This window comes from Electrophorus electricus, chromosome 19 (assembly GCF_041902795.1).
Source record: "Electrophorus electricus isolate QZ-2024a chromosome 19, ASM4190279v1, whole genome shotgun sequence".
In the NCBI taxonomy this organism is placed as follows: Eukaryota; Metazoa; Chordata; class Actinopteri; order Gymnotiformes; family Gymnotidae; genus Electrophorus; species Electrophorus electricus.
Genome location: NC_137515.1, coordinates 13,686,344 through 13,705,272, shown reverse-complemented (window position 1 = coordinate 13,705,272; position 18,929 = coordinate 13,686,344). Strand labels below are relative to the sequence as shown.

General features: G+C 38.3%; 3 protein-coding genes across 3 annotated transcripts in view; 1 reads left to right on the top strand and 2 right to left on the bottom strand.

Annotated features, from left to right (window-relative positions):
• The window catches only part of chsy3 (chondroitin sulfate synthase 3), a 32,707-nt gene extending 28,998 nt beyond the window's left edge, over positions 1 to 3,709 (bottom strand). Inside the window, exons 1-2 of the mRNA XM_027016149.3 lie at positions 2,345 to 3,709; positions 390 to 673 (exon numbers count right to left, since the gene is read on the bottom strand). Of these exons, the coding sequence (XP_026871950.2) occupies positions 390 to 673; positions 2,345 to 2,951 (891 nt within the window). The 5' untranslated portion in view covers positions 2,952 to 3,709. The remainder of the gene's footprint in view (positions 1 to 389; positions 674 to 2,344) is intronic.
• Positions 3,710 to 5,382: 1,673 nt separating this feature from the next.
• Positions 5,383 to 9,820, top strand: minar2 (membrane integral NOTCH2 associated receptor 2). The gene is made up of 3 exons (XM_081702741.1): positions 5,383 to 5,529; positions 6,288 to 6,521; positions 8,311 to 9,820. The coding sequence occupies exons 1-3, from the start codon at positions 5,383 to 5,385 to the stop codon at positions 8,488 to 8,490; spliced, it is 561 nt and encodes a 186-aa protein (XP_081558867.1). The 3' UTR covers positions 8,491 to 9,820.
• A 134-nt stretch (positions 9,821 to 9,954) lies between these two features.
• Positions 9,955 to 17,311, bottom strand: isoc1 (isochorismatase domain containing 1). The gene is made up of 5 exons (XM_027016121.3): positions 17,017 to 17,311; positions 15,799 to 15,918; positions 14,823 to 15,026; positions 14,144 to 14,260; positions 9,955 to 12,935 (listed from the first exon to the last, which is right to left on the bottom strand). Exons 1-5 carry the CDS (start codon positions 17,284 to 17,286, stop codon positions 12,789 to 12,791), a joined length of 858 nt encoding a protein of 285 aa, XP_026871922.2. The 5' UTR covers positions 17,287 to 17,311; the 3' UTR covers positions 9,955 to 12,788.
• Positions 17,312 to 18,929: the final 1,618 nt, after the last annotated feature.

Below are 18,929 nucleotides of genomic sequence, written 5' to 3'. Positions count from 1 at the left end.
TAAATAGTACTAGTAGATATACTGGTACAAAGAGCCTTTTTCATTGCCCTGCCAATGGCAAACCACTCTGCACAAAGTTATTGAAAGCAATAATTAAACGATTTTTAAAACAAAATGTAGTTTCGACAAAAAATGTCAGTTACCTTATTTCGGTTAGTGGACAAATTACATCATTTACTTGCAAAAGCTAAAACACTTGCTCAATAAAACCTGAGAAAGAATAGAACTTGAATACTGCTGAGTCGAAAGGGCTAATACACAAAATATATTTATACTGAAAAAAATGTAGTCCTATTTCTGAAACCTTCATTATATCAATTGCTTAGAATACATCGACACCACAAAATACATCTCCGCATTGTCCAAATACATAAACAACGGCTTATTACCTCGTAGGACCAGACACACTGGGTCCCTCCAAAACGCCTGACGCAGCGGCCCACCTCCACATCCTCATGAGTGGTGTACATCTCCCTCAGGCAGGTGCCGATGTTGGGCACCATTCTGCGGAGCACCTCACGGCTGAAGATCATGCCGGGGCCCCCCATGCAGAAGTTCTCACCCGGCTCCAAGGCCAGTTTGCCCAGCTCCTCTGTGGTGCCCAGACCCGTTTGGCCCAGGTACAGTGGCTTAGTGCTGTTGAGGGAGCGTAGGAAGAGCTCCAGCTTTTCACCTGAGAGGAGGAGACACAGAAAGAGAGTCCAAGAGGAAGTGAGCAATAGGAAAGCAAAATGTAACATTTTGGTTACCCTTATACTTACAAACATTTGCACTTAAAGAAAATACATTGTGCATGTTTTAGGAGCATTCTATGCTCTTTCATGACCTAATAAGTAATGTTTTTCACCCCAGTGTTTATATGACAGGGTTCATTAAAAAAAAGGATATTACAGGACATCTAGTCCTGGTACTGTTCCTCGATTTCAGTGCTCGGTCAATCACTTTGACAAGAACAACATATATCTTACAGTCCATGTCAGACTTACAGCGAATAAAGTGTGAAAATATACCATCTTGTTATAGATTATGAGATGTGTTAAACAAGTACTATACATAGTGACAGCCCAGTACTGTATATCACCAATACTTTAGATGACGTCTACAGTGTTTTAATCTGCAATGTTTATGTGCCCTGCTAAGCCTTTATGGCAGGTTTGGCCTTTTTTTTCTTGCCTATTTCATTTTATTTATTGCAATGCTTAAAATGACCAAAATAATGTATTATCTTCTTTTATCAATGTTTTGTAGTTTAGCAACTAAATTATGCTTTTCATTAGAATTAAAATTTTATGAGACAGTAACAAACTAATATGAATCTGGAGGAAAACTGAGATAATTTAGTAATAAATAAATAACACATCCCCAAACTTAAAATCATCAGCCCAGGAAACTTAAAGGTTTTTTTAAATTCAGAAACTAATATCAGAAATATAAACCCTTGCAATTACTTTTTATACTTTAATGAATGCTGTACATTTTACATGTAATCCATTTGAATAGCGCAACTCCCAGAGCCCATGAACAGAACAGGGCATAAATGTAAGTTCACCGTAGTGACCAGGTATTGGGCTATAACTTTTACTATTCCTCATAGGGCAGTCACACCAATATTAGACTGCATGTAGAAATACAAAAGTAGTGATTACAAGCATAATTAATAACTAATACTCGAATACATTTTCCCGGTAAAGATAACTATTTTTAGATATTAAGGATAGCTAATATTTCAGTGCTCAATCATAATTATTCTAAACATAAATCCTTGTGGTGCACAAGTACAAATATGGTGTAAGTGCAGCTTATTGTAGTCGTAAGGTGAAGAGGTTGAACCAATTCACAGCTAAATAATTGAATGGGGGACAGCACAATAAGATCTGACCTGCACAGCCCAGTGCATAAGGAACTGTTGCCAAAACTGGATAATCTTAATAAAGAAAGTACATAAAATAGAGGCTATAGCTGTTGCAATTTCCTTCAGGATCAATAAAATATTCTCTTATTTGTGACTTCACTGAATATAGTAGGTATTTTTGAAAACAAATGGGCTCCTCCATTTCTTAAGTTTGAGGTTCTCATTCTTAAGAATATTTGCCCCTTTGGAATAATACCTCTTATCTGGCTATCCAGGACACTAGGCAAGATAATCTTGATATAGACTATATAGTCCTTATCTATACTATATTCCTTATACTGAAACCTGCATAGACTGCGTGCAGCTGGACACATTTAAAAACTTTAACTCCTCAAAGTGTTTGGAAGGTGCCCATGCAGTGTCATTCTATAATCGCATGCCTGGCACAAAGGGTCGAACGGCAGCTTTCACATAACAACTGCGTATATTCACCTCTGATGTAGACGTCGTCGTCTGCTCTCATAAACCATTCATACTTGTGCAGGTAACGGTCATGCATGTACTTCAGCATCATAAAAGATTTCTTTTGCGGAGGATATGAATCATCTACACCAGCCAATGAGACGATGGGCAGAGGAACTGGAAGCTGCACCGTTTCAGAACCTTCGCTTGAAAAGAATTCGACCTTCCCCGGTATACTTTGCGTCCATGTCTTATAAGCAGCAACTGCTCTGGAGTCCAGATACTTTTTGGCTGTCATGACACCCACATAAAGAAAGTGCTTAGATGGGGGAATGGGTCCTGCGCCGTCTTCGCCGCCATTGCCTGTCCTGTACATACTTTCCTCTTCGCTACCCTCTTGGCTGGACAAGGGACGGTGCTGGTCCGTTCCCAAAACATTACCAGTCGTGGGGCTGCTGTCAATTTCCAAAACTTTACCTAGGCTCCCAGTATTGCTGTAGTATGAGCAAATTGAAGCTCTTCGCTTTTTGCCGCTGGTGTCTACAACCATGGGCACGATCAACCAAGATGCAGCGGTAAATCCAAGAACGACCCCGACAATTACACTCATCCACGGTCTTCTGAATCTAACTGCCATGGTTATAACACAAATGACGACAGTTGTACAAAGAAGATAAACAGGTTATTCTTGATTTTTCCCAAGTTTACTGTTTATTTGAATTTGACTGACAAGCATGATTATAAGTAGGATTCACGAGCACGTAATGCTACCTGAAGGTAAGAGTTGACCTTTTTCAAGCGCGCGGACATCCTCCAGATGTAGCAAACGTAACGTTTGTCCGATCACTTCGGACAACGATGGTGTGGATTTGTTAAATTACATTATTGTAGCAGTTGGTCTTTCGGAAAATCCACAGTAAATGTTAGAGTCCTGCGTGACAGAGAGTTACTGTGAAATACGTTACAAAGGGAAGAGCGTAGCGTAAACTCTTCATTATCTCAGCAAAGCAGCAAACATTCCATAAGCCTGCAATTTATGAAGTTGACTCTTTTCCTTTCCCGAACAGAGACGGGCTTGTTCTCTGCCATAGTGATCTCAAGGCTCCCTTTCAAAATATCAAGGCAGTTTCACACTTCACCCAGGTTAGGCAGCGATTCCGTTTGCTATCACATCCTCCGTTGTCTCGCCATTTTGTTTACAGTTTGACATATGTTTACAATTTGACTCCAAATAACTTGGCTAGCTTGTCTGACTTCTATACTTTTTCGCCTTTCAAGTGAGGTCTTCGTCCGATTGCAGTCGCTTCCACACAAGCCCTGCAACAAAAGTAAGGGGAGTTTTTTCGCTTGTCAGTCACTGGGCGGAGCGAAGCAGGCTGGTCCTCTTCCCAAACTGACGTCTTCAGGGAAATCCAGTGAAGCGCGGGGCTGTACATCACAGTGATCTCGTTGTGATGTTTGTGGCTTTAAGGGCGATAACGTTTTATGGGTGCTGCAGTTCGTCCTGAAGAGCTTTTCTATTTCCCCCTCTAGTTTCACCTGGCCGAAAACATGCTCTGCAAATTCAAATTTAAGATACTTCATTCCTTTTGTCTGAGAGCTCATAAGAACTTATTTGCCAATATTAAGGTTGTATTATTTAAGAGGCTAACAAAGCCAATACAGCTCACAACTGTCACTGAGTAACTGGCCTTTCTTCTTGAAATTTGTCAATGGATTCATTGTTACATTTTTGCTGGGTCTGAGTTTCCACATTGATGTTCTAGGTACACATTGTATTTTTGCAGTCTTAATGATAAGTGCTTATAATCCATCGTAATATATGTTGATTGGCCCCCAGTGGTGTATCCTTCTCCTCTGCAGAATCCATCAGAGGGACATCATACAAAATGAAAAAGCCTGCCTTGCTGAAAGGCTTGTAGGTTAGGGAAGGCGTGTAAGTGTAGGTTCTTGCAGAATTTGGCATTTCCCTGCTCTTGCACCCCAAGTCATCTCATTAAGACAATTAGGTGATGAGTTCAAGCAGATGAAATCATTACACTCCTTGAGCCCTGTGGGCTACATTGCATTGAGATGCTTGATACTGCTTGTGGTTTTGCATTATAGTCAACACAAGTACTGAGTCACTTTCATGAAGCTGTAATCTAGTAATAAAACGGGTAACTGTATTTAATACGAGAATCCATTTTAAAACATTCCCATTTAACATGGTTTATATTTTCAAAAAAATGCATAATAAATGCTCAGAAAATCACTGGGATTTGTCAAATAGTGGCAAAATGACAATGGCCAACTTGAGAGCTGGCAACGGCTAGGTGACGTGGCGATGGAGAAGAACAGCTGGCGTGTGCCTAAACAAAGGTAAAAGTTACCTCTCTAAAACGTGGACCCTTTGCGATGACTCACTCTGAGCTGTGTCAGCTAAATTATCAACCAGTACATGTCACCCTCTAGTGGTAGTAAATATGGCATAACCCAGAACATAATGCACAGGAATAGAAGTGGTTCTTGGCTATAACACCCTCTGCAGTGTAACACTTTCCCCTGCTTCTGCATTGGCACTTGCTTGAATCACCCATGTTAGAGTATGCAAAGCATTAGATTGTGCAAGGAGGTTCAGAAATGGGGGCCAAATACTGGATAACTACAATATGGCTTTAATTGGAGTGTAAAAATACCTAAAAAGGTACCTGCATTGTGCACATAACCAGATGCTCCCTAATGAAGTACAATAAGAAGATATTGAATAGTAAGTCTTCTAAAAGCCAGAACGTGTTCCAATCTTTTTCCAAGAAGCTAAAAAGCTGTTTGTAAAGTGACTTGCTGGAACACAAAGACTGAATTTAAGTTCGCCATCCCAAAGACAAATAAATAAATAAATAAATAATCAAAACCCAAGAAACATTTTCGGTATTGGGGAGATCCTGTGGGTTTAGTGCTGTCAGCAGGCCAGTGGTGTTAGATTGTGTTACACAAACCTGCCACTGACAGCTCACTCTTCATTAATAAGTAATTAGTGCAATAAGAGTGTGTCAGACACTGAAGCTCATGTTGTCTTGGCGAAGAACATGGACATCACCGTTCTGCCCAACAATAACCATCCAGAGAAACTTCTCCAGCTCGACGTGGGGATGCTACCAGCTACCCACGGAATGTTCCAGATTGGGGCAGTGCTTTCCAGCCAGAAGCAATGGCACAACAAATTATATTCACAGGTAGGCACCAACAGCTAGACAGTTTAGTGCCATGATCACAACAGGCTTGACTGTAGAGGGGGGGAGTAATAGAGCAAAAGGAATTTAGACAAGTCAGTGGCTTGAAAACACATTCATTGGAAGGTTGCTGGTTCAAGCCCCACCACAAGTTGCCACTGGTGGGTGCCTGAGCAAGACCCTTAATTGCTCAAGTTGTACTCAGTCATAATTGTAAGTTGCTTTGGATAAAAGCATCAGGTAAATGTAATTACCTGTGTTATATATTACCTAATATACAGATGCAAGAAAGGTGGTGACCTTTACATCATTCAACCTGTCTTTTCCAATATGAATTTGAACTTGTTTTTGAGAGATTTCTCATGGATTTCTCATTTGAACACGCATTCCCCATGACAGGCTCACATCAAAAGAATGCTATGTAATGTTTCACAATTTATTGAAACACATAAAAATTACATTTATATAGATTTCACAAATGTTCTTCACAGGAAACAAATAACACCAAGTCTGAGTGAATTTCAGTATTTCACAGCCTGTGTGAAATCAATCTCACTGAACACCCTAAGGTTACTGCCGGAGGCTTTCATTATTTATACAAGATTATTTCAAAGTATGACATCTTTATGGAGAATAAATAATTCATCATCACTCATTAAAGCCTACCTTTCATCAGTAATATCCCGGTCAAATATATGTCTGACATTTTCATTGGCTTCTCACCTTAATTTCCATCCTCTTTTCCCCTTTAGAGAGAGCAGAGGGGCGTGAGAGGGGCAGAAAAGCTGCCACCATCGGGGGGCAGTCCCAAGCTCAGCGACAGAGAGCTGGAGCAGCACGTCACACCACTCACACTGAAACCAAAACTCAAACAAAATCCCCTCTACACAGACACAAGGACTGTTACTGAAGAGAACCAGAGGTCCAGACCCTGCTGGACAATTGAGGACTATGACAGACAGTCTGCGAACGGCAACCTGGCCGATTATCTAAAGGTACAAAGCAATGCTATTTGGGAAGGTCACACCAACAGCAACACCGGATAAGTAGATTGAGTCTGCATGGTTTTTTTTTGTTTTTTTTTGTTGTTTCTATTTACCGCTGAAGTATAATTTACAAAACATGCAGAGGCTGTAGTTATGAAATGGACACAGGGTTAAACGTTTTTATTTGCTTTAACAGATACTTCTCTATTAGTAACATGGAGTCCCAGAACTACTGTATTAAACACAGAAGGAAAACACTGTTGCAAGGCTGTAAACAGCACAGAAGGACAAAGCTGTGAGGGATTGAAGCTGGTTACAATAAATACTGGTGTAAGCAGCTCACACTGTTATTTGATCCTAAAGAGTTCAAATGTCAGCAGATGTAATGTCACCCTACCAATACACGATTAGAAGATTAAGAAGAGTAGGGCAGTCCTCACCAAAAGTCAAGGTTTTTCAAAGAAGTCAGGCCCAATATCAGGCTTAATTTTTAATAATGAATGGCATAGAACCACATGACCCATAATTACTTTATAAGTCCTAATACCTTTTATGTCTCTATAATTCAGATGCATAGACAGCATGCTTCTGAAGTAGAGGTGGGGCAATATGCGGGTGTTGACGATAATCGCAATATTTAAAAAATGAAATACAGATAATATGTGTTATGTGTTAATAATACACATATGATAATATTAATAATCCAGCACCAGTAGCATTAACTAAGGGAGACGTTTCTATGGTAAACTTGGAAATTTACTAGGCTTGAAACACCATATGATTTTTAGAAAAGGTGACAGCTGTTGTGGTCTGAAATAATACAGGAAAGAAGAAAACATTTATATAAAACAAAATATATAATATAGCATTGGTTAGTATTACAGCTATGAACATTATTATTTTAGCAAAGTATCAGATGCCTAACACTTATCTTACAACTAATATATATGATCACGCGTCATATGCTAAAATAAATACCAGATCGTCATCATAAACTAATATCAGTACCAGATTAGCATGAAAGGCTAATAAACATTTAATTCTAGCGACATACACTGGAATTTAGCAAGTATATATTAACTAGACAAACATCAGTTACTCACTGTAGGTCATGTATGCACAACAAATACGTCTGTAGCTAAAGGAGCTGTAGCCTGCTAATATACAGCTTTCATATGAATTATTTTCCATTCTGCCTGATCAGGACATGCTCAGTGGGTTCAGTTTCTATAAAAGGGGTAGCGTCTTGTATACATTTTGTTCAAAATTTATATGGGAATCATAATAATATCATTATCGTCAATTCTTTTGGCCAAGATAATCGTACAGTGAAAATCCGATATTGTGATAGCCACATCCAAATTAGCATTATAGAGCAAGTTTTAAATTCCCTTGTCCACTGAAAGGAAACGTATTCTCAACTCCATCAATGTCTTTAGAGAACTAAGCATGCTTGCTGATGTTTAGTTCACCATTAAACTAATTAGACTGATATTAATATATTAGACTGATATTATTGAAAAAAAGGCTTGAGTACCCACGGTTAATCCTGCCTCTTCTTTTGGCATGGACATTTTTAAAGGATTGTCTTGGCCTCATAATGGACAAAATCAAATTCTGTTGCTATATATATGTAGAATTGCATCAAATCTCTAGTCTGAGATGCTGCATTTGAAGTGCATCTGTACAGCCTTCTGTGATGAGCTGACTCATTAGAAGGGTTTTATTTTTTAAAACATGCTCTCTTTGCGGTGAATGTGGCTAGAGGATGACTAAAGATGGTTTTCTTCTCTTATAGGAAGACCCTATGAAACTAAATTTTTGGCTGGAAGATCTCTACACCCCGGGCTTTGACGTCCTCCTGAAGAAGAAAGAAGCAGAACTGAAAAGAAACAAGATGTGTAAAATATTGACTTTGGTCCTTCTGTCTATTTGCCTACTTGTGATCGTCATTGCAGTACCAATTGTGGTGACATGAAGTAAAGACTGATTTGTGAAACCATAGCAATGACTCTGAACTTCTCCCACGTGGACATTACACAGATCTATCTGTGCATTCAGTGCTTGTATTGTTTGAATATTGAACGAGTTTGTTCAAGGGTGTAATTCGAAGCAGTACAACGCCCCTAGGACATCCTACAGAACAGTAGTGCCACCAAGTGGCCTGAAACCCATGTGAAAATATGGCTTTTTTAAAACAGTAGTTGTGCCGGAGTATGATAATTTCTGCTAGACCGTGCATAATATAACTATTTTTAATATATATATTTTCAAAAACACTCTGTTGCCATTTCATATCTCAGGACTACCTGTGGAGCTCCAATGAATTGTAATAATTGATGTTAACTTTAGCATTAGGTGAAATTAAACTCCAGAAAGATGTTGATACTGCATAAATGTCTTAATAGGTTCGCATAATACAGAGATCCAAATTGGTAACACATTGAGAAAATACAATTTATACATTATTTAAGCATTATAATGACCAAATGTTTTCCTTTTGCAGACCTTCGATAATATGAAAATTGTTCATAGGTGGGGATCATCTTGAAATACAGCATGGTTCCCTTATTTACTATGCCCTCAAGATGTGTACTATTTGTCATTGTGAACTGTCTGTAGTTATTATTTTATCAACATGTCACAGAGAATCATGTGTACAAAGTTTTGTACTGTCCTCTCACTCTCGTTCACACACTCGCATATCTTGATGATGAATTTCAGTCTAACTGTAATTATCAAGGCAGAATTCATATTTTGTATGAGTTACTGTGTCTCATCTATGCTAGCCTACATTCCATTCAATCTATTCACATACTGCTATGCATTGGGGGGGAATATACTATTGGCAGATCATCTTCAATAATCAATTTTATTCCTGTAAGAAATGTCTTACAAGAATTAGTATTTCTCCTTAACATTGCCACTGGAGCTGGACAAAGTTTAGACAATCTAGAGCTTACCCTGTGGTGATCACCTCATCTTACTTTCAGCCCATGAATGATGTGTGTCATGTTTTTTCCAGTACCATAAAAATATTGGTACCCATTACATTATCCAACAAAGAATGGTTCTACTCTAAAGGCTTCAGCTGTCTGCCAGCACCGTAATGGCCTCTTTGGGGAACTTGTTTGAGGTGTTTAAAAATATATTGCAAATGATTATTTTTATTGCCTTTAAATGACTGCCTTTTGTTTGTAATTTGGCTTTTCAGCATCTCTTAGGCAAGTCCTCTCAGCGCCTTATTGGTTATCACAGATAACAGAATGCCTCCACCTAGGTGTGATCTCTATTCATGATTAATTTGACTAGATAGCTTGCCACAGCTGATGGAATTTATAACACTTCATCTTTTTTTATTAAAGGATGCCTTCAGGATGACTTCACAATTTGAATATCACCTAGTTCACATGATCAATAAATCACATATTGGGCAGGATAATGAAGGTTTAGAAATAACTTTTATCTCATAGATTCTTTACCCACTTATTTCCTTTGAGCTTTGATCTATGGGGCAATTACCCAATAGATCAATAATGCTTGCATTTACAAAACTTACAGTATTTCATATAAACATTTCACACACCACATTAGCTGTTACAAAAATGTAGATGCTCTTACACAGTAGTGTTAACAAGCCTATTTTGTCACATCAAGAATAGGCTATCTGGAAATACAATCAGTATGGACTTTCATAAATAGGCACTACATATTCCTGTGTTTTACCAAGATATTCATACTACCAGTAGGAGTTTTACATACAGTTTTTCCCTTACTTTGGATATACTTAATAGTCTCAATGAGTCAATTTGTCAGGAGGTTTGCAATGAAATATGTGTAAGACACATTTAAAAAAAAAGAGAGAAATGGTGCAGGACAGCATGCTCAGTGTGATGACCATCACCCATGGCAGAGACAAGGAATTATCATTCAGACTGGAACTATGTACTTACTGCCTTGATTATCAGAACAAAGTCTTAATGATGAAACTACAGGGACTTTTCATACCATCATAACTACTAAAATTTATGCTACTCTTCATGAGGAACTCAAAATAGGCCTTCCCTCATCCTGATCATTGAGTCTGCTTTTCCATTACTATATGCCATTTTCTCCCATGTAATTTACAACAGTGAACATCATGTGGCAGTAACGTTCCATGTGACTTTTTTTTTATTTTTATTTTTTTTTTTACTTTTTACAAAAGTCCTTGCTATGGTAATAAGTTGTTTTTTTTTTTAATATGAACACTCCTATAATCAATGTGAATACTGAAAACTAACACCTTGCTTATTCATTCAGTTTTCTTCAAAATAAACACGTGTCATCAAAGAACAAAAACGGCTGCATTTTCCTGCCTTTCCCTCACAGGGTTTGACAGCAACTGTAGCTGCAGAATCTACCAGATATTTTCAACTAGTGATTGATTTTATTTTTTTATTAAATTACAAAATGCCGCCATACCAAAGTTTTTATGCAATGTGGGGCTGAGTCTTTGCATGCCTTTTTTGCAAATGAAAACAGTAATAAAGGTTTTAATATAAATCAAAAGAGAGAAAACCATGTCTGAGAAAAGCTGGTGCATTCAGATCATTAAAATATGTAACAAAAGGAATGACAGAGTGAAGGGAAGGGCAGTGGGGAGCCTTCAGTCTATACAGACCCAATAGACCTACAGTCTATACAGACCCAATAGACCTTCAGTCTATACAGACCCAATAGACCTACAGTCTATACAGACCCAATAGACCTACAGTCTATACAGACCCAATAGACCTTCAGTCTATACAGACCTAATAGACCTTCAGTCTATACAGACCTAATAGACCTACAGTCTATACAGACCTAATAGACCTACAGTCTATACAGACCTAATAGACCTACAGTCTATACAGGCTTATATATACAGTGCATGACTAGTGCTGCTTGGGCGTTTGTGCACAAAGTCAAACAGAAAACACAGAAACCAAAAAACAAAAAAAAAAGACAATAGACAATAAACACTTTTCAAGGTTAAGTTAAAACTAAAGGAATTTATGAACATTAACATGTGAAGCACATTTTTTTAGCTTTGATTAACTTCCCCGATAGTCAATGAGCCTGAACCATCCTGCAGAATATATCATACCATTTCAAATTCTCTCATTCTAATTCCACCATTATTTTTATAATTACATTTCTTAATGCAGCATTCATATACAATGACAGTTATGATTTTAGGAGGATGTTAATAACTTGCAACAAATGTTCACAAGTTTGAGAAAATGAGTAACTTGAGAGGTAGTCTGCTATTGGTATCAGCACTCGTCTCTCAGAGGACTTCAATGCAGTAACATACAGTCAGCTGAGAATATAGGTTTTCTGTCATGAAAAAAAAAAGAAAAGCACAAATTGTTGCTGAGGTTTTAAGGGAAATAGAAGCTGTTTAGGTGATAACAGGTTGGGATTTTTTATTTATTTATTTTTTTAAACAACAGTCCCTTATACGTTTATTTCACTCCCTACTTAGCCCTATTGAAGCAATACACCACAGGAAAATAGTACTACCCAAATTCTAAGTGTTCCTCTAATAGGTATCAAGAATTGAACAAACTAAAGTAGCCCGACTTATGCTTCTATGGTTCATTAATTTGTCAAATGTACCTTCAATTCACCACCCAAGAGTCTTGAATTTTTACAAGCAACTCAACATGGGTCATTACTGCAACACTGTAATGAACCTATCCCAACCTACTTGGCCATAAAAATTTAAAATGACTGTTAAACAGATTCTAAGTGGACACTTGGGTTTGGGGTAGTGTTTTCTAAAAGTCTAGCAGGAGAAAATGTTTAAAGGCTCATAAAGTAAGGACACACATCTATCATGTCCATTTTCATGGCTGTCTACCTTTAAAACTTCAGTGTCCTTAAATGTTAAACGGCATGATATTCTTCTGACTTAATTTGTTTCAAAATGGGTTTTTTCCCCCAAAAACAATGCATCCAATAAACACTTGTGCAGCTTAAGGTAAACTATTACATTTTTTGCCAAGCAAACAGACATCTAAGAGCAAATGCCACAATTCACAGTCACCTAAATACACCACCATTTTTACCTGTCCACAAAGAAAAACAATGTTGGAACAAACTGTGATACATTATTAAATATACATCTGAAAATCTTAATGAGCAAATTCATGCATCAAATCTAAACAACTTCTGTAGAATTTTTAAGAGCTATTTTAGAGGCGGCTTCAGAAATGGGAACCGGGTGAACGCAAGCACGACGTGTTCTGCTCAAACTTTGGACAGCAGTCCTGACTCGGGAGCACTGGCCTTAATGATGTTCTGGATCTCTTTGAATTTAGGATGATCTTTGTCGGCCACAAGCTGCAGAAGGATGGACTCGCTGGTGGTGACGATGATCCCAGTACGAGCAAGACGCTGATCAAGAGAAAATGAACAAAAAGGCTACAGTACCACAAGCTTATAAATCGCACCAAGTATCAATATTCTTACCAAAAACATATCTGGACCAAATTGAACACCCTGTGAGAATGGGAAATAACAAAAGGTGCTTTTAGTTATGCTGAAGAATTATTCCACTGAGATGCTAAAACCAGTGCTGGTGCAAACACCCCAATTTAAAGCACTATAAACACTATGAGACCGAGGGACACACAAATGGGTATGAGACAACCAACAGACCAAGGATAAATAATGCAACCTGGTCCCATCTGATTGACACACACACACACACACACACACACACACACACACACACACACACACACACACACACACACACACACACACACACACACACACACACACACACCTAATGTAATCACATTGGTTATGCTGGTAAATATCAAGAGAAACATGGCTGAGAAGTGTCGAAAACAAACAGTAAAGCCTTATAGTGCAGAAACAAACAAAAATGTAATTAAAATAACCTGAAATATTAAAATGTCTGACACTTAAATATAGAATTAAAGATTAGCCTCTACCAGCCTGAAGGAAAACTGCATGTGTGTAGAAATACACGGATCTTCTTATAATCTAGAATATACCACTGCTAAAAATATACCTGGTTTTCCAATTTTCAATATGATATGATTACTAGTGGTTCGGATGGGAAGAATTCTACAGAAAATCCTGAATGCTCAGAAACTACCAAATGCCTCAAAGTGCCAAACAAATACAATGTACCCTGCAGAATTGTATAGAAAGGCTCTATGTAGAATGTAGAAGACAACAATGGCCAACATGGAAATGAGAAATCGGTCATCTCCTTTAGAAACTCTGCAATGGTGACCATGACACGTCACTGGGTAAAATAGAAATCAAACATCAAAGACTGTGTAGAATGTGTGTCCCTTCAGCCTTGGGTGTTCCTATTAAATCCTACCACATCAAAAAGTGAATAACAAAGGTGAGTCATCACTCAAATACCATCCATAGCCCCTGATGACAAACAAATTTCTGTTGGCTGTTCATCAGCTTCAAAACAAGAGGCCACAGGCTGGAAAGTGTATTAAGCTGCAACACAGGTTTGTTTTCAAAGGACATAAATATCAGAGTCATGAACCATGGACTGTTCATACACAAGCCACATCTTTTTAGGCATATTCCGTTTTTTTGCAGATTACCTCTAGTGCAAACATTCTGTCCATCATGCTCCTGGAGGATGTCGCATCAGCTACAATGTGTACTTCAAAACCCCTCCCAATCAGGTCCAGAGCCGTTTGTTGAATACATACATGTGTCTACAGGAACAACAGGTTGACATTATGGTTGGCAATTTTTACTGTCTATTGCCAGTCATACAAAATACATATAAACATCACACAAAAGATGAAAGTTAAATGAAATTTTAACAAAAACAAAGCAATATAAAAAGTGTCTACAAAACTATAAAAGAATAAACTCATATAGTGATAGTAATGTGCTACAAATAATCAGACCATAAACTACTGTTAAAATGAAAAGGGGTGATTCAGCCAAACACAACCATATTGTGATGGATTGAAACAAACTAGAAAGAAAAACTAAAATTTCATTCATTTAGAAAGCTGTACTTAATTCAATATTACCCACATTTATTTGTTGTTTGAAGCATTTCTTTAGAGACTTTAAAGTTTTTAAATCCCACACACTTAGAACAAACAATCTAGAACAGACAGGTTGTCCCAAAATGCTCCAGTTCATGACTCTTCAAATTGCCTGCACAAACAATTGTACCAGCTAAATTAACTACTTTAACACATCCATTTAAAAAAAAAACCAGCAATATTATTAGCAAGTAGGTAAGGCATAAGAGCAACCAACCTCAACTCCAAAGAGCACAATGCTTCGAACTCCTGGAACCTCAGCCAGGGCAGCCTCCACCTCTGGAAGCACCATGGAGAACTTGGTTTTGGGGAAGACCATCTTGACCCCACTCAAATCCATCTCCTGCACAGTGCTGCCCAGGCCTTTGGGGTACTGCTCTGATACAATGACAGGAATCCCCAGAATACGAGCCCCCTGGAGCTTCAACACACAAGGACAAAAATTTACCTCTGCTTAACAGATAAAACAAGTATATGGGCAGAGAACCAGAATGAGAACCAAGAGACTTTTGGCTTAGTTCAACTACATCAAATCTTAGGAGCCTGCAACTTGTTTCACTCTGTAGGTACAGTTTTGCTACTCTGTTTGTGGAGATAGGCAGTATAAGATATGTAAAATTCTGTCTAAAGAAGTGGCTAACCATCAATGCTGTTTTTGAGTTCACTGACAAAAAGTACAAGCTCAGGTGGTGTATACAACTTAATATTCCTAACTGGAGGTACATATTCATGAAATCAATGCTCAAATAAGCATAAGCCACCAAATGACATTTAGAAACATTGGAAACTGAGAAACATTATTTTGCTGGTGGTTGTTGCTTTTAAATTAGCCCCACTAAACCCCTCTAATGACTAAATTGACCTCAATCTATGACCAAAATGGATTATGCAACACAAAAGCCAGCCTCTAGAGAAACCGGGACAAAGGATATACACAAAGCAAATCAAGGTCACAATTAGCACCATCTTACCTAATGATAAACTGTTTCTAAATAGAGTTCACAAAAATGCAACAATGCTACAAAAAGCCTCTTCTATAGAAATGTCCGACCTTATTGTCTCCATGCAGTGCTAAGCCTGCACAGTGTCATTCAGTTGTTTATAAATGTACTGAACGGAGACAGTCAAGTAACCATGAAAAATGGATTATGACGGAAAGAGGGATAAATGGGGGCAGACAATGACAATCTTACCAGTCTCTGCCCCACACTTATGATGTCACCAAAATACTTGATGGCAGGTCTGAATCGTTCCTGCATGTCACAGCAGAAGAAAACAGTGGTAGCAGGAGAAAGATTGCCCAGTGTTGCGATCTACAGGAAGGGAACAGAAGTCAGAAGCTCAAATACACACAGCAAACAACTCACCTTTATTGCTATTTATATCCCATTAAGCTCCCTGTAATGTATTGTACTCCATTTCACTTTATGATAGTGTAATCTACTCCAGGTTCCAGCTCATCCATTCTGGAATTCAGTAAAACCGATCTACCATTAGTATAGGCATTACACAAAGCCAAAACATAAGGACTGTAGTATAGACCCTAAACCAAATGGTCACGTTTCTAGTTCAGTCTGTTGATTAACTGTAACTGGAGATCGGTTATCACAGAAACATAATGCTGCCTCTAAACCCAGTACAATACGTAACACAGTAATACAATCATCTGGATGGGATTTAGGATGGCAATACTAGAGGACAATATGCAGTTAATTACAGCTGTTTCCTACAAAATTGACAATTTGTTAACAATTTTTAATTTGTTTTCTCAAAACATGTTTGATCTTAGCGTCGCATGCGTGCATTTCCACTGCATCACACAAAGCTGTAAAATATGAGGATTTTGCGTCCCATTTTAAGAGCGTCAACTTCACTTTTCCCCAGATATAAATACGGCACTGTTCGCATTTTCATGGCAACTGAGAATCGTAATGAGACTTATAGATTGCTAACAGAAACAGACTGTTCAATTGCACGAGTAATAAGGCGACAAAACCAGTGAAAGTTAAAGATGCTGTCTCTACCCGAGTCTAACTCTGAATCAATGTTTATGACCTTCCTTTGCCCAAAAATAATAGCGAGCTAGCAACTTGATGTCAAAACAATGACATTTCACTTTAACTTTGCACACAATCAACAAGTTGGACCGTTTAAGTGTTGTTCTCGATATTATAAAAAGGGCCGTACCTATCGTTTACAAAAGCAAAGCCTTATAAAAGTGGCGTGTTGGCTAGCAAGCTAGTAGCTAGCCCCACCGTGACAATCCAACGTGCAGGCGGCGAAGTTAGTACGCTACCTGCTACCTAACGTCAGTTTCGCCAACTAGCCTGACCCGCGTGTATTAACACTGCACCTCTCCGTGCAAAATGAAAACGCACACCTAACAAATAAAGTAAAGGAAAGCGTCTTACATCCATCTGAAGAGGAACTAATCGAAGCTTGCATTTATCCGATACCGCAAATCCCTTCGGCAAATCAATGTACTGTCCCCATTCCTCGGAGAACACCTGAATCAAAAATTTACGATGCACGTCGATTTGAGAACCGTATATAGATAGAAACTTCTGGGTAAGCACTTCATAGCCAGAGCCGATGGGGACAGACGATGGTCGCGAAAAGACAGAAAAAGAAAATAAAATGGGGACATGGTTATTGTTGCTGAGCGTGTGAGTATCCGCCATGATGATTTGAGAACTACTGGAAAGAGCAGCGAGGGTGCTGGGTTATCTGCTCCTATCTGACCCATCAACCTTGACCTCCAGAGGGTGCGCAATAGTTGCAGATACACAAATGAAAGCCACTTTCGGATATTCTATATACAACGCCCGTAGGCTGTTGTCAGTGCGATAGGAAATATCAGTTAAATCTGACATAACCTAATTATTTTTCAGTGTGGGTTAATCGGTCAGCTTCCAAAAATGTTTTGTAAATGCATTGATTGTTTAGCTTAACGTGTTAAAAGGCAATGCAATAAATTTGTTTTGAGGGATATACAAATAGCGCTTCAATATCAGAATTGTGTGCAATTGCATACGAACAAGAATATTCTCTCAAGAATACCTGAGAGCATGCAAACGTATGTTCATACTTGATACTGAAATAGGCTATATTTGACATAGCTACTATACTATACTACCGTATGGTGCACAAATGCTTTTAACTGAAACTAAAATAGAAATGTAACAAGTACTTCCAGTAAGACGCTCAAAACTGTTCTGAAGGCACCTCGACCTCGAAGGCGCAACAAACCTAATTGGTTCAGACCCATAATCTGTGAATGTCATTTAAAATCACCAACAGGCGGAGTTTATGCGCTTTCTCAGTGCGTTTTATATGCACTAATTGAAACGAATATTTTATTTGTGATTTTGCATTTTGATTTAACCGATCCTTTTTGTATTGATTTACTTTCTTGGAAAACCAACTAGCTAGCCTCTAAAGCGGCATCTTCTGTACTCGCTTGTTTGTTGTTAACTAGCAAGGTATTATGCAGGCAAACTAATGTTAATCAAAGTGCTTCCAAAGAGGAACGTTTATGGCATTGTATAACAGACGTAGAGGACAGATACAAATAACTAGGGATTCTCCAATCACACGGGAACCAAGAGGCAGAAATCAGAAGGAAAGCATTGTACACGCACTTATAGTATAAAGCAGGTCCTCAAAAGCCAATTGAGTGGCAATAAGATGAAAGCCATAGTGTCTTGCCAGTCATCAGATACCCAGCAGGCACAATAAGAGAAGAGGTGGAATATGCTAATGTCAAGACCAGAAAAGTCCTCACAAAACATGGGGCACTCCAACAAGATCCAACATCCAAAGACTGTATGGCCCCTGAGCAATAGTCCCCAAAGATGAGCTGATGCGGAAGCTGACACAATACAAGTGGAGGAGCCATGACAGGATAAGCCATGATAATTAAGCTTACATTAGACAAAGGATGGAAGAAACTGTCAAACTGAAAAGTAACACTTTAGTCAGCTGTACAAATAACAAGATTCATTTAATACGTGTTTCTGTTGGCATGAACAGCTGTTATGTACATTCTAGGATCTGACATTCCGCCTCCTCTGTGTAAGACCGCACATCAGTACAGGTTATATGTTTATACTTAAGGATTTGCAAATAAATCAACCCTGGAGATAATGTCTCAAGGACATCAGAGAGTTATTTTGTTGTGTCATAATTTAAATGGTGATATAATCTGGTATTATCAATTAAAAGGATAAAACCATTCCATCAAATCTGCCTGTTTTTCAGACCATCCTAGAACTGCATTAATCTACTGCACATTTACTTATCACTTTCAAGTATAATCATTCCA

Excerpts from the sequence above, each read along its gene's own strand:
- minar2 (XM_081702741.1), top strand. The coding sequence starts at position 5,383 with ATGGACATCACCGTTCTGCCCAACAATAACCATCCAGAGAAACTTCTC. Across the intron at positions 5,530-6,287 it reads ACAACAAATTATATTCACAG|AGGGGCGTGAGAGGGGCAGA; the intron begins GTAGGCACCAAC and ends TAGAGAGAGCAG. Across the intron at positions 6,522-8,310 it reads ACCTGGCCGATTATCTAAAG|GAAGACCCTATGAAACTAAA; the intron begins GTACAAAGCAAT and ends CTTCTCTTATAG.
- isoc1 (XM_027016121.3), bottom strand. The coding sequence starts at position 17,286 with ATGGCGGATACTCACACGCTCAGCAACAATAACCATGTCCCCATTTTA. Across the intron at positions 15,027-15,798 it reads TAAGTGTGGGGCAGAGACTG|CTCCAGGGGGCTCGTATTCT; the intron begins GTAAGATTGTCA and ends TGTGTGTTGAAG. Across the intron at positions 14,261-14,822 it reads TTGTGCTCTTTGGAGTTGAG|ACACATGTATGTATTCAACA; the intron begins GTTGGTTGCTCT and ends TTGTTCCTGTAG.